Source organism: Plectropomus leopardus, chromosome 11 (assembly GCF_008729295.1).
Source record: "Plectropomus leopardus isolate mb chromosome 11, YSFRI_Pleo_2.0, whole genome shotgun sequence".
In the NCBI taxonomy this organism is placed as follows: domain Eukaryota; kingdom Metazoa; phylum Chordata; class Actinopteri; order Perciformes; family Serranidae; genus Plectropomus; species Plectropomus leopardus.
Window position 1 is genome coordinate 3,066,891 of NC_056473.1, and position 13,003 is coordinate 3,079,893.

The 13,003-nt window shown below is 38.5% G+C and overlaps 1 protein-coding gene across 1 annotated transcript; it reads left to right on the forward strand.

Annotated features, from left to right (window-relative positions):
- Positions 1–467: 467 nt before the first annotated feature.
- gnrhr4 (gonadotropin releasing hormone receptor 4) lies at positions 468–12,789 on the forward strand. Its single transcript, XM_042496180.1, has 3 exons — positions 468–1,058; positions 12,027–12,231; positions 12,326–12,789. The coding sequence occupies exons 1-3, from the start codon at positions 543–545 to the stop codon at positions 12,787–12,789; spliced, it is 1,185 nt and encodes a 394-aa protein (XP_042352114.1). The 5' UTR covers positions 468–542.
- The last annotated feature ends 214 nt before the right edge of the window (positions 12,790–13,003 follow it).

Here is a 13,003-nt window from a genome sequence, read left to right on the forward strand (position 1 = left end):
CGCTCCTAATTGCAGGTGAGCTATTTTTTATCTGACTTTAAAACTGGCTTAATTCAGATATCCTAGCTGCTCTTTTTCTGTCCCTTCGGGATGATAATGAGGCAAGTACCTTTAAACGGAGGAGGCGATGGAACCTGAGGAAATGAAAGAGGAGGAGCGTTTGAAGTTGTCTGCACTCCAGGATAACTGGCGTCTCTCTTTTTTCATCACCTGTGCTGTTTAGTAATGTATTCTCTAATATGATTTCTTATTCTTCATGCAGTTTAAGTGAATATAGAAGCTAAATAAAGCGGTCCTTTTCTGTCGTCAATTAAAGCCATTCGCTGTGCGTAATGTGCTAGGTATTCACGCAAGGCTGTTGTTAAGATGCCAGGTGCCACTAACGACCTGCACCTGCACTTTTGGCTGCATGCATAAAAAATCATACCAGTTGCTTTCTTTTCTCAGTTTGCACTGTTGAAGTTCCACTTGGAGATGCAGATGAAGAAGAAAGACACCATCTAGAAGCTGTATTGTCATTGCTTTTGACTTCGCTGCTCATTATGCTCCACCAGCTGGCGGATCAGACTTTGAATGGCAGCTGCCAGGCGGCCGCTTTACTGTGCAATAAGAGCGCCGATAAAGACGCGCTCCAGCTACCCACTTTCTCCACCGCGGCCAAAGTCCGAGTCATCATCACCTTCACCCTGTGCGTGGTGTCTGCCGTGTGCAACTTGGTCGTGCTGTGGGCAGCCAGCAACGGTGGCAAGCGCAAGTCGCACGTCAGGATCCTCATAATGAACCTGACCGTGGCGGACCTGCTGGTGACTTTCATCGTGATGCCCGTGGACGCGGTGTGGAACATCACGGTGCAGTGGCAGGCGGGAGACGTCGCCTGCAGGCTGCTGATGTTCCTGAAGCTGGTGGCGATGTACTCGTGCGCTTTTATAACTGTGGTCATTAGCTTGGATAGACAGTCTGCCATCCTCAATCCCCTGGGCATCAGCGAGGCCAAAAGGAAAAGCAAAATCATGTTGACTGTGGCCTGGACCATGAGTGTGTTTCTCTCGCTCCCACAGGTAAGAGATATACAGTCTGTTTGCTCTGTTACTGAAGTACAAATATCCATATTAAACGCCTGTGTTAAGCTATTATACCCGAGCAAGTTGTTTTGAGTTTTTTGAAAACATGGGAACAAAGTCAGTAAAAAAAATAAATAAATAAAAAAACTTGAAAAAAAAGAAATGTACCACAAATTGAAAAAAGTGACAAGAAAATTACCTTAAAATTAGTATTAAAAAAAGGTGGAAATTAAAAAAAAAATAAAGGAAAGGCCACAAAAATATATTCATATTTGCTGTTGTTTTTTTCATTTTTGTTTTCAGATAATTTTCTTTTAATATTTAATTAATTCCTTGGTAATTTTTGGGCCATGTCTTGCTTGGTTTCAAAGGAGATACATGGTTTGTTTGCTCTGTAACTCAAGAACAACTCAATGTACTCTTATGGGGCTTCTTACCACATGGCACCTTATGGTTGCACACATTTCTCATTACTGGCTCTTAATTCTTAAGAGAATCAAACCTTGTTGAAAAAGCAGATAAACAGTGTGTTGTCCTCCAGCTTGTTGAGTTTTGCAGAAAATAGGTGGTGAGGGAAGGTTAATCAAATAATTTGTAAAGTCTGCAGGAAACATGATGAAAGATTCAGGTAATCAAGGCAAAAATTGTTATGTTACTTAAGAAAAATGCAGCTAGCTCACTTAATCTACAGCTTGTAGAAGACACAGTGAAAATATTCAAATAGATAGATTTTGCTTTTCATCCACTTTGTCCAACAAAACACAAAAAGGTGCCCTTTGCCTCCATCTGTTGTGCTTATTAAATTAAGTTGCATTGTTAAAAAAAGGAGCTTACAATAACAATGGACATTTGCTCCAGCCCAAAGTCCTTGTCACTGATTACTAAAAAACATGAGATGAGGGGGGAAAAACGGATGAGAAATTCATCACAGTCCTTGAATTGGTTTTTACTGCTGAGCACAAATGAGGCTCACTTGAATCTAGTTGGATTTCTCATCAGGTGTAGCATGATGTCAAGGGATCATTGACCTGACAGTTTTTCAGGAGGTCTGCAAATATCAGGGATGCATATCTAGTGCCTCATTAGGTATAAGATCACCTTATTATTTCTTCAACTTTATCTAGAGTGACTGGACCACGCTGGGCTGAAAGAAGTCGAGATCTAATAACTATAGGGCCGTTTACAAGGCAACGTTTCTTGTATGAAATGATAAACTTTTCTTGCAGTTTGGCCTTTTGTTCACACAATTTCAGACACAGCATTTTGGGGGTAATAAAAACACAAGTTTGAAACCACGTTCCAGAGTCTAGTTTTTTGAAAACGCCACCCCTGAAGGGATCTTTGTTTTGCGCAGACAGTCGACTGTTTTTCTTACCCACAGGTGCATGAAAACATTCTACCCCATCCAGAACCCTTTTTGTAAAATGAGATATCGAGAGAGATGAATCACAAACTGTTGATGTAAGGAAAAGAAAAGTCCACCTGAGAAACATGTCCACAGCACAGGATAGAAACCCGCCAAAGTGGTGGGATCACAGTCTATCCACGTCAGATCAAATGGCATCACATTCACGAAAAGAAAATAAGCAGAAATTCTGCCTGACATTGGGAACAATATGTCTTTGAAAATACTTATATTTTTATTTATTTTTTATTTTTTTGTGACTGTGTTGTTATTTTAATTCATATTCAGTGCATTCCTGCACCATTTTATTGAAATGCAAATGTAAGTCTCGACATTTTTAGGGTCCAGTGGACTTTATTTTTCATTTTTAATGAATGGTCTGAGGCATCTTTTAATTCCTCTGCGATAATAAATCAGAACAAACTGACACATACACAGATTTACTTAAAACCTCTTTCCTTGAATTGTTAAAAAAGACATTGTTGGCATTATTTTTTTTACTTTTATCTAAAACTTTGCAGTATTGAATAACACTCCATCTATCTGCATCTGTGACCCAGTCAGATTAAAATTGCAGCCTCTGCCACTTTTCTCTGATTCACATTTTTTGGCATGCATAGTCATTATTTTTAGGGCCACAGTGTTACAATAAAAAGTAACACTGCAGGTTTCATGACACCACAGCTCCCTGGTTTCTGATGTGGCCTGACTTTTTTTTCATCCATTCTCTGACACTGGATTTAACTACTGAGAGTCTAAACCACAGGTGACAGGAAAGCAAATTGCCACAAAGGCGACAATGATCACTGCAATCAGTGATGAAACAAAATCTACTTCACTAACTGTGGGACTTATTTTTAATTAAAAAATACTTAACAACACAGTAGTTTCTGGCCTTACACTGTGATTATGAGTATTCATATAAGTTCCTACAGATCATAAAGTTTTGGTAATGTTCTTCATGTGCTTGCACCATCTGAATGCAGACAGCTATCGAGAACCACTGACCTCTGAGAAATCCCTCTCTGCTGAGAAGCTTCTGCAAAGGTTATTTGAAGGCAAACAATTATTCCAAAAGCTTTCAGCTGTTTATTTTTGCACATCTGAGAGATCCAAAAGGAACAAACCGCTTCACAGCGTCTTGCAAATAAATGTACTGCTACATTGTTATCAGGTCCTAAGACTCTCATCAGACAGCAGAACAAAAACGAACTCAGAGCCTTTGATGTGTACAACTTAAAATTTAAAACCTTTTTGTGATGTCTACTTACTTTCAGGAAGAGCTCTAAATGTCAGATATACCTTCCAAACACCAAACACCAAACACCAAACCAAACTCTTTTAATTCTTCAATTTTTGATAGTTTTGGCTGTGTTCATGCATATGGCATCAGTTTTGTGCAGGTTGTGTATTTTTGTTTAATCTTGGAATTTCAAGCTCAGCTCATAAAATAAGTTTTAACTACACTATGTAAACAACACTGTTAAATTCATATTGTTAAGTGCAAAAAAAAGAAGAAAAGTGTTTATTTATCTATATTTGGCATCTGAAGAAAATACATGCTATTTCCACTAGGTGCACTGTCACAATCAGTGATGCTGCAAGTCATTGACATATCCCAGGCTGTGATGATAAAAAATCTACTTAGCATGTAGTATATTACAACAAATGAATTTATTGTGTTGGCAAAAGCTATGACTTTGTTGGCAAAAACAGCATTGGGTGAAAAAAAACCTCTCATGATTATCTTCCCTCTTGGCCTGCCAGTTATTTATTCCAGTTTATCTTTGTTTTATGTCACACTATACCCCAAACTTGAATAAATGAATTAAATGTTGAAAAATGGCAAAATGCTCTTTTAAGTGTTTTTTAGACACTCACTCATATCCCACAGGACACTATAGGGACTTTTATCTTCCGTATTGTAGACTTCCCTTAATCAATATTCATTGAAATACAGAGGATCATCCTTTTTTAGGAATAACTCCCAGCACTACAGTCAAAACTACATTATAATTATTTTAAAAAAAACAACAACATTTGAAACAATCTCTTTGCAAAGATGTCATTGATTAATTTACAATGCATTTTACTTTGTATTTTATCAACTTTGCATTGCTGTTTAATCTTTAAATTTTGATCAATTATGCAGTCTTTGTTTTCTCTTTTTCTCTTTTTATGAATGATTAGTATTAGTCATAGGGTAGGTATTTGCCTTCTAACCTGTCTTGCACAGTGTTTAAACTTTTTAATTGTCTTTTTCTGTCTTTTCTCTATACATATGTATGTATGTGCAAACTAACTTACTAACTAACCCTGATTACCCTAACCCTAACAAAAGAAGTATCTTGTCCGTAAAACATAATAACTTATTTCACTTATTTTACTCTCTCTCTCCTTCTGTCCCATGTTGTATAACTTTAAAAAATATAAATATTATTTATTTTATAAAAATAAAAATAATAATATAATAATAATAATAATTAATAATAATAATAATAATAATAATAATAATAATAATAAAAAAATAAGCATTATTATCATTATTACACAAATCATCTTTGGGGAGTTTAAGCCTCTGTATTTGTTTTGAATTCCACGCTGCTTATTTATCATTCTTTTCATTTTGGGTTTTTTGTAATTTTTTTCCAGCTCTGCAGTAATTTCAGAGCCTTAACTCCCTCCGCCTGTCCTCCTGTCAGCAGATTCACTCCAACTGCTAATCCTCACTCTGTTGTTTCTCATCTCCCCATTACCTCCCTGGTATACATACTCGTCCACGTTTGCCAGCTCCCTGCCAGTTTGTCTCTGTGCTACATCTCTCAGATTTCCAGCATTTAAAATACTTTTTGCATCCTCTGTTTCTGTTTTGTACATGTGCCCTCTGAGTCATGCTCATGGGTTCTCTGAACTGTGACGGAGTATCTGACCACATGCTTATTACTGTCCGTGCAGGATCACAGGGTCAATTCTAAGGCTTGACTTTAACCTTTTACACTGGCCGCTGTGGCAAGTGGTTTTCTACAGTTAGTAGCCACAGTTCTGTTTGTGAGAAATCATATTCATCATATTCTGTGCTACAATTTAGTCAAACATCTATCTGTACAGCCCATTTAAATGTGAAATGACAAAAGCACAACATAAACACCTAAATCAAGACAACAATAACACTACGGTCATTGAATATTTAGCTGTGATAAGTTTGTGCGTTAACTCTTTTTTAATTTAGGTCTAAATACATGATGAGCCAACTGGTTTCTGTCCAGTCATATTTTTCACATGTTCGTGTCTCTATCTGCCATATATGGACTGTTACTCTGGATAAAACACTGAAGGCTAAAACACTTCTACAATAAATCCCCATTAACACTGTAAGCAGAAGCAAAACATGCTCTTACATTTCTTAATTGGGTGCATATTCTTTTTTCTGACTCACTTCTTTTGACTCTGCTGTATGTGAGATGTACTGTAGCTCTGAAGCAACACAAAAAATATCCACTGCAGCAATATAAACAACACATGTACCCTCACTCTTGGTAAATCTGTCGCACATGTGAGTGCAAATATAGGTCACTGAAAGCCCAAATACTGAAAAACACATATTATTTCAATCTCTTTCATCTACTTTTCCAATTAAAATTCCCATACATATAGCATAAAGGTTGAAAAAGATTCCGACTGACAGCATTATACACTGCATATTCTGTATCAGCATGTTCCAACATTTCATCGAAGCTACAGTATGTGGTATTTGCCTTGAATTAAATCTTTATACCTAAGACTCATTTCTCTGCACTGCTTAAATGAAAACGTTGCAGGTATTCTTAGGATCACTTCATATATATTTCTCCAGATTTATATATCATTTTCATGATACATTTGGTATTTTTCCTCTTCACTATATTAAAAGAAAGATGAATTGGAACATACCTTGGCCAGTAATGATTATGTACGGACTGAGAGTGAATGACAGTGAGATTGAATTGGTAAAGAAAAGAAAAGAAAAAGAAAAGAAAAGAAAAAAGAATACTTATTTGCACCAAGGTGAGGATATCACATTGCAGCTATTCAGCTATTTATATCCTTCCCTACACACGTTGTTATGGTTTCCATTGCATACTGACTGTGACTGACAAGTACTTATCAAGTTAAAGCGTCAGAGTTGGAAGTGGTTAGGACTAAAGCAAAGAGGTAGAGCTAGTACAAGATATTCTCAGACAATAAAGTGGTAAATTTATGAGAAAAATCTCACAACGCCAGAAAGTCAGATGAAGTAGCTTTAAGAGCAACATAGTCCGTGGAAATGGTGATATGTGGTGGATGAGTGGGCACACACAAGAGACAGGGGTTTGAGTCATGTGAGTCAATGTTGGCTCATAATTTTTTTAGACTTAGTTGACTAACTTGTTGAAATCCATAGTTGTCATGTCCATTTAAAGGCTTTTGAACTTTTGCAAAACAGCATGCCTTGAACTTTTTTGGTTTTGACTTTCCTGACAAAAAAATAACAAGTCTAACCTTTCCTTCCTTTTTGCCATCTATTGGATGCCAGCATCATGTTTTAATGGAAGTATGAGGCCAGTGGAGTTTACATTTTAAAATGGACATATCTATTTTCGTGAATCGAGTATAAATGAGCGTTAAATCGGCTGAATGAAGGCTTTGTACATGAGCTTTATCAGAAAAGCTGAATACACTCAGTCATCTTAACATTATTTATTGATGTTGCTAGGAAACCCAGGAAATATACACGTGTGGTGGAAATAGCCAGCATGTTCTCATCTCAACCCGTCACACAATGCTGCTCTGTAAGTGACATGAAGGGAACTCCAGACTCCCGCGCAAAAGTCAGTTGTTTGTGGGATCCTCTACCTCCTCCACACACACCCGCCCTATAAGCACAATCGCACTCCTTATATTAAGTGGTTATCAGCACTGTTTATAAGTGCATTGTAGCTGTAACAATCTTTCAGCATTACAGGTGCATGTGTGTCTTTTAGCGTTACAGGTACATGCATGTCTTTCAGCGTTACAGGTGCATGCAACCGGTTCTGTCCAGCTGCATCCTCAAGTGCACATTGCACATTGCATGTGGATGCGCGGTGCTGGCCAAACGTCTGCCAGCTTATGATAACAACACCATTGGTTCTGTCTGAGCGCATTCCCATCTGACGTCATCTGGCCGCGTTCTGCTTGGACGCAGACGGTGGCTTTTGGCGTCAAGCTAGTACGCCAAAAGCACTGACAGAGTGGTGCTATTTCACGAGTTGGAAGTGAAAACGGGCTGAAATTGTGACGTTACACATTTGGCTATGGACAGCTTAAACAGAGACGTCTCTGTCATAAACATGTTTGATTATTGGAAACCTACATTTTGTTTTATTTTTACCCTTTCCTCTGGACCGGGAAGTGCACTGACTGGCTAGCCTTTGACTCTCCACACCAAAAAGGTTTATTCTTAAAAATTAAGAATACTATGTTCAGTCTAAGCTCCATAGGCTATACTGATAAACACAGTATGCTGGAGGAAAAATGGGAGACTTGCTTATAAAGCAGACTCATCCACATACTGCTCCTGCCTGCTGCACAGCTCAGCCTTCGCATTACGTTTATCTTCATTTTGATATCTGAGGGCCTAAAACAAACTGCACTAAATATCTTAATCAAATGAAATAGCCATGAGCAATGCTGGAATGATTTCTATATTCTCAGTTCAGACACTGCTAGGTATTTTAAAAAGTCATGTGTGAGCCTTGAGGTTTTACTTCTCTTTACATTTAGAGTCTGCTCTCAGTTGAAATGATAACATTTGTACAATATGCATATATAAAACAGTTTGCATGTATGTTATCTTTTGCTTGTAATGGCTGTAGCCTGTGTCATTATCATGACAAACCTGTGAAACTGTAACCAGTACCACAGGCCCAGCAGGTAGTATGGGGTCCAGCAGACGATGAATGATGTTACAATGACAAGAACGTAATTAGGCACCAACTTTAACACTCCTTTAGGGCTGCTTCATTTGTCCACAATATTGCAATTACCATCAAATGGGCCTAAGTACAACAATTTATTTCACTCACTTATATCACTGACAATATGATTTATGTATTTACATGCTGAAAATATAAACAGGTGAAACAGGTGAGGTGGCATAATTTTTTAAATGCTGGGAAGGGAGTAATGTTTTTTGATTGGCTTAGTGGAGGGACAGTTGACTTTAAGTGGTTGTATTTTCTAAAATCATACCATTTATCACATCGCAAAACTGTGAAACGTGCTAATTTATGGTAACGGGAGAGTCATGCACTCATCAGCTAACCTCCTCCAACCCTTATTTGCCTGAATCTGGCTCATAGACCATCTACGCTAAAGTTTGTTTGAAAGTTTCTTATTGAAGGACCCTTTGGCACCCGGTACATCTTAGACCAATAGCTCTACCTCCTGAGCCTCCCCTTGGTACACTCAAGTTTGCTTTGTGTGTTTTTTTCAAGTGTGCTTTCTGTTTGGCTAAAGTGGCTCCTTGCTTCTTGCTTCTTGCTGGGATGCTGAGATGAAAGAATTTTTATTTTCTAAATTGGGCTCGATCCAGCGTCATCATGAGGAGACGGCAATTACTCATGATGCACAGAGTCTCCACTTTCCTACCATGTGGTAAAGTAATTGACATTTGATACTGATCACATGTCTGTAACTGTCAGGGAATGTGATGAATAGAAATAACTAAGAAACAATTAAATGGGTTCATTGCAGACGGGACTGATTGGACACGTGGCAGCAATCACAATTAGCTTTGATTGCTCTAAATGGAATTGCTAAGTTGTCTGTGAAAGTAAGTCTTTAAGTCCTTTGGGCGGCTGTGGTATAGGAGGTAGAGCAGGTCGCTCAATATATCAAACTACCCGTGGGCAACATACTGAGCTCCAAACTGCTCTTGATGGCTTTGATGTCAGTGTTTGTGTGCTTGTGAATGTTTAAACTATAGACTGTATATAAAGATGGACCACATGTACCCAATAACCGCATTATGCTTAAGTGAAGCTAGTTCCTACCAAAACACTAGCCCAACCAATTGCAAGCAGCTCTACTGAATACCAGCCCATGGATTGGCTGTCACAGCTGTCAATCATGGGGGAAAATCCCCTTTTTGTAGAATAAAAAACTGATTTAAACTAAACTTATCATAAACAACAACAACATACAAACACTTGAAGAAACATCAGGGTGATGAGAACTACTTTCAGTGACAGAAACCATCTTTGGGGAAAATTTATTTGGCATGTACTTTGAGTTTTTAGTTTTGCCTATGTCCCATTCACTAACACAAAGGGACGGGATTTATGACCTGTACTGCAGACAGACACCAGGAGGCGATCCAGATGTTTAAGCTTCACTTTGGGGGAGCTGTCATGTCGTCCATCTTTATATACAGACTATGGTTCAAACTGAGCAGCAGATGGTACCTTGTATGGTAGCCTGCAGTGTTTAAATGTGTATGTATATGGGGTAAATGTGACAGTAGTGTAAAATCACTTTGAGTGGCTGCAAGACTTTGAGCATTTACCATTTACTCAAAGACTGATGCCGGATAATAGGGGCCTAATTTTATCCTTGACTATGCAGCTGTGTGTGAGAAATATTAGGATCACTATTTTTTTCATGTGTTTTCATGAATCTATATACATGTAATATTATATATTATTGTTAGATATTAAAAAGTGCTCCCAAATAGCTATGATTAGCAAATGCTTACATTATTACAATCCTGCAATATTATAAATAGGACAGTATTCCACAGCAGCCTGGCTGTTCACTTACTATCCCATTGGTTCAGCTGACAAGTCAATAATCTGATTGATCAGATGTTACCATTTGGAGAAAAAGAAAAATAACTTAAACATAGGAGCTTCTTTGGAAGCATCCTCTGTCCTTGGACCTGTCTCATTTGTCTATTTTGTGCCTCCTTGACTCCTCTCTCATCCGTCCTCCTGCCTCCTGCCAACTTTTCTATGCTCTTGGAAGATGTTTCACTCTAAAATGCATCTCAAGGAGAGAGTGACGAGAGGGAGACGAGACTTGCTGGAGGAGCTATGGACGAGGATGCAGGTGTATCTTTTGCGGAAGTCTTTCTGGCACCTGTGACATGTAGAAGAGGCATGACATACAGCTAATGATGTAGCTATATGTGTGTAAATCACCAGTTTAATCATGAGTCCATATTATAGCCTATTGTTTGGACAATGAGATGATACATGCCAATATCACAACGTGTTTCACAGTAAGAGGGGTTGTGATCAATATGGGACAATACCAGAAAATATCCTCAGTAGGCGGTTTTCCATTTACCCTCAAATTGCACAAATTGAAATTGAGAATATGAAATACACCTAATAGAAACATGTCAATTTCTGAAAAACTCCTTTTTATCACAAAATAGTTTTTATGCTCACATGAGGTGTTATTTAAGGTGATTTAAAAAAGCAAATTTTCAAAACTGCAATGGAAACACTTTTTTGGCTTTTATAGGTCACATGATGCTATGGCTATGTGCTTGTCAGTAGAAACTGGCTCCCTCATGATGCAGCAGGAGCTACAAGAGCTGTTGTTGCATCACATAACTCTTTAAAAGTTGAGTGGATCATCCAGAAGTTTAAATCCACAATTCTTCCGTGAAATCGTGGACTATCACCTCCCAGAAATTCCTCATATGTGGCTGCTCTTAAGTATAAGGGGCTTGCCTTTCCATTATTGCTCCATAACACGCCTACAACGCCTTGGATTAAAAATAATGACGGCTAGTGCAGTGGCTGCAATAGAAATAAAGGTAATGTTTTGAACATCTACTACCATGCTTCTTGGAATGTTATCGTGAGAGAAGTCGCAGAATATCACTCAGTGGAAACAGTCATCTTGCAATTGTGTTTTTCTTAACTTTTCAAAAAATATCTCTTAAACTTTGTGCAAAATCTAAAATGGAAACCTTGGCTGCTAACCTTTATCTGTGTGGTACTGGGCCCTGTTTGAATGCTTAGGAAGGAGGTGCGCTTGGATAGAAATGGTGATACAGCCGTGAAATGGGAATTTCAAAATAAAGGCGTATCTTAAATACAATGATATATGTCCATGTTTTCACTTTGCATCGATGATAGCATACTTGCATCATGATGGTTTCAATCCAGATGGATACATCGCTACATCCCGAGATGTAGCTGTGCTACACATCATATTTATTTTAAAATGCTTTAAAATAAAAGCTCTGAGGAACAGATGTCTCATTTTTAAAAGTGCCTGTTGCCTTGACCCTTTTCTTCTCATGTCTCCTCCTCCACTTACATCTTAGGTGGGAAAGACGAGGTGAGAATAGGAATTGAGGATGTACAAACTGAGAAATGAGAAGAGGGGCTTGTAAATTCTGAGAGTCATTTAAGGAATCTGCACTTTTTTGATGATTGTGTTGAGTTCCAGGTCTCTGGGGGAATAATAGCTAAATGTCAAGAACCTCTTCTGTCTGTCTGACTGATTTGGACTCACCACAAAACTCCTCTTGTCTTTTCATGCAGATGTTTATATTTCACAATGTGACCATCACAGTCCCAGAGAACTTCACCCAGTGCACCACCCACGGCAGCTTCGTCCAGCACTGGCAGGAGACCCTCTACAACATGTTCACCTTTGTGTGTCTTTTCCTCCTGCCTTTGGTCATCATGATCTTTTGTTACACACGCATCCTCATTGAGATATCCAGCCGCATGGCCCGGGGGAATTGTAAGTGTTATGTTTTCTCCAAAATCTGCACTCAAAATATGTTTTCAGTCTATTTGAATAGACTATTTGTGACAAAGATTGTGTTTTCTCCCAGTGGTGTCCAGAGATGTTCATCTCCGCCGCTCCCACAACAACATCCCTAAAGCTCGGATGAGGACTCTTAAAATGAGCATTGTCATTGTAACATCATTCATCGTCTGCTGGACCCCATACTACCTGCTGGGCCTGTGGTACTGGTTATTTCCTGAAAAAATGGAGGAAACAGTCTCTCATTCACTGACTCATATGCTGTTTATCTTTGGCCTATTCAACGCCTGTCTAGACCCCATCACTTATGGGCTGTTTACCATCCATCTTCACCAGGGTGCAAAGAGATGCTGTCCAACATCAAACACACGGACTGAACTAGAAAACAACTCTTGTCTCGTACACATGACTCGCCTGTCGCCTCAAAGGCAGAAAGCCTTGAGTGGCCATAGTACAGACAAAGAGGAGGGAAGTGACAACAACAGCATCAAAAGTGCCTCAAGGCTAATCATCCCATTTAGCAAGATATAATGAAAAGAATCTCTGCTCTCAGTCAGCTTTGAGTTTAGTCTTTTCAAGCGATGATATTTCAATGAAACTGCTTTGAAAAGAGGAAGCTCCATAAAAATAAAGTGCTCTTTCATCAGACAAATATGTTCATTGTTGCTCCGCTGATCCAAACGATGGTGTATTTTAGCTCTGCCTTGGTTTATTCATCCTGCATCTCAGATGACATGGATCAGAT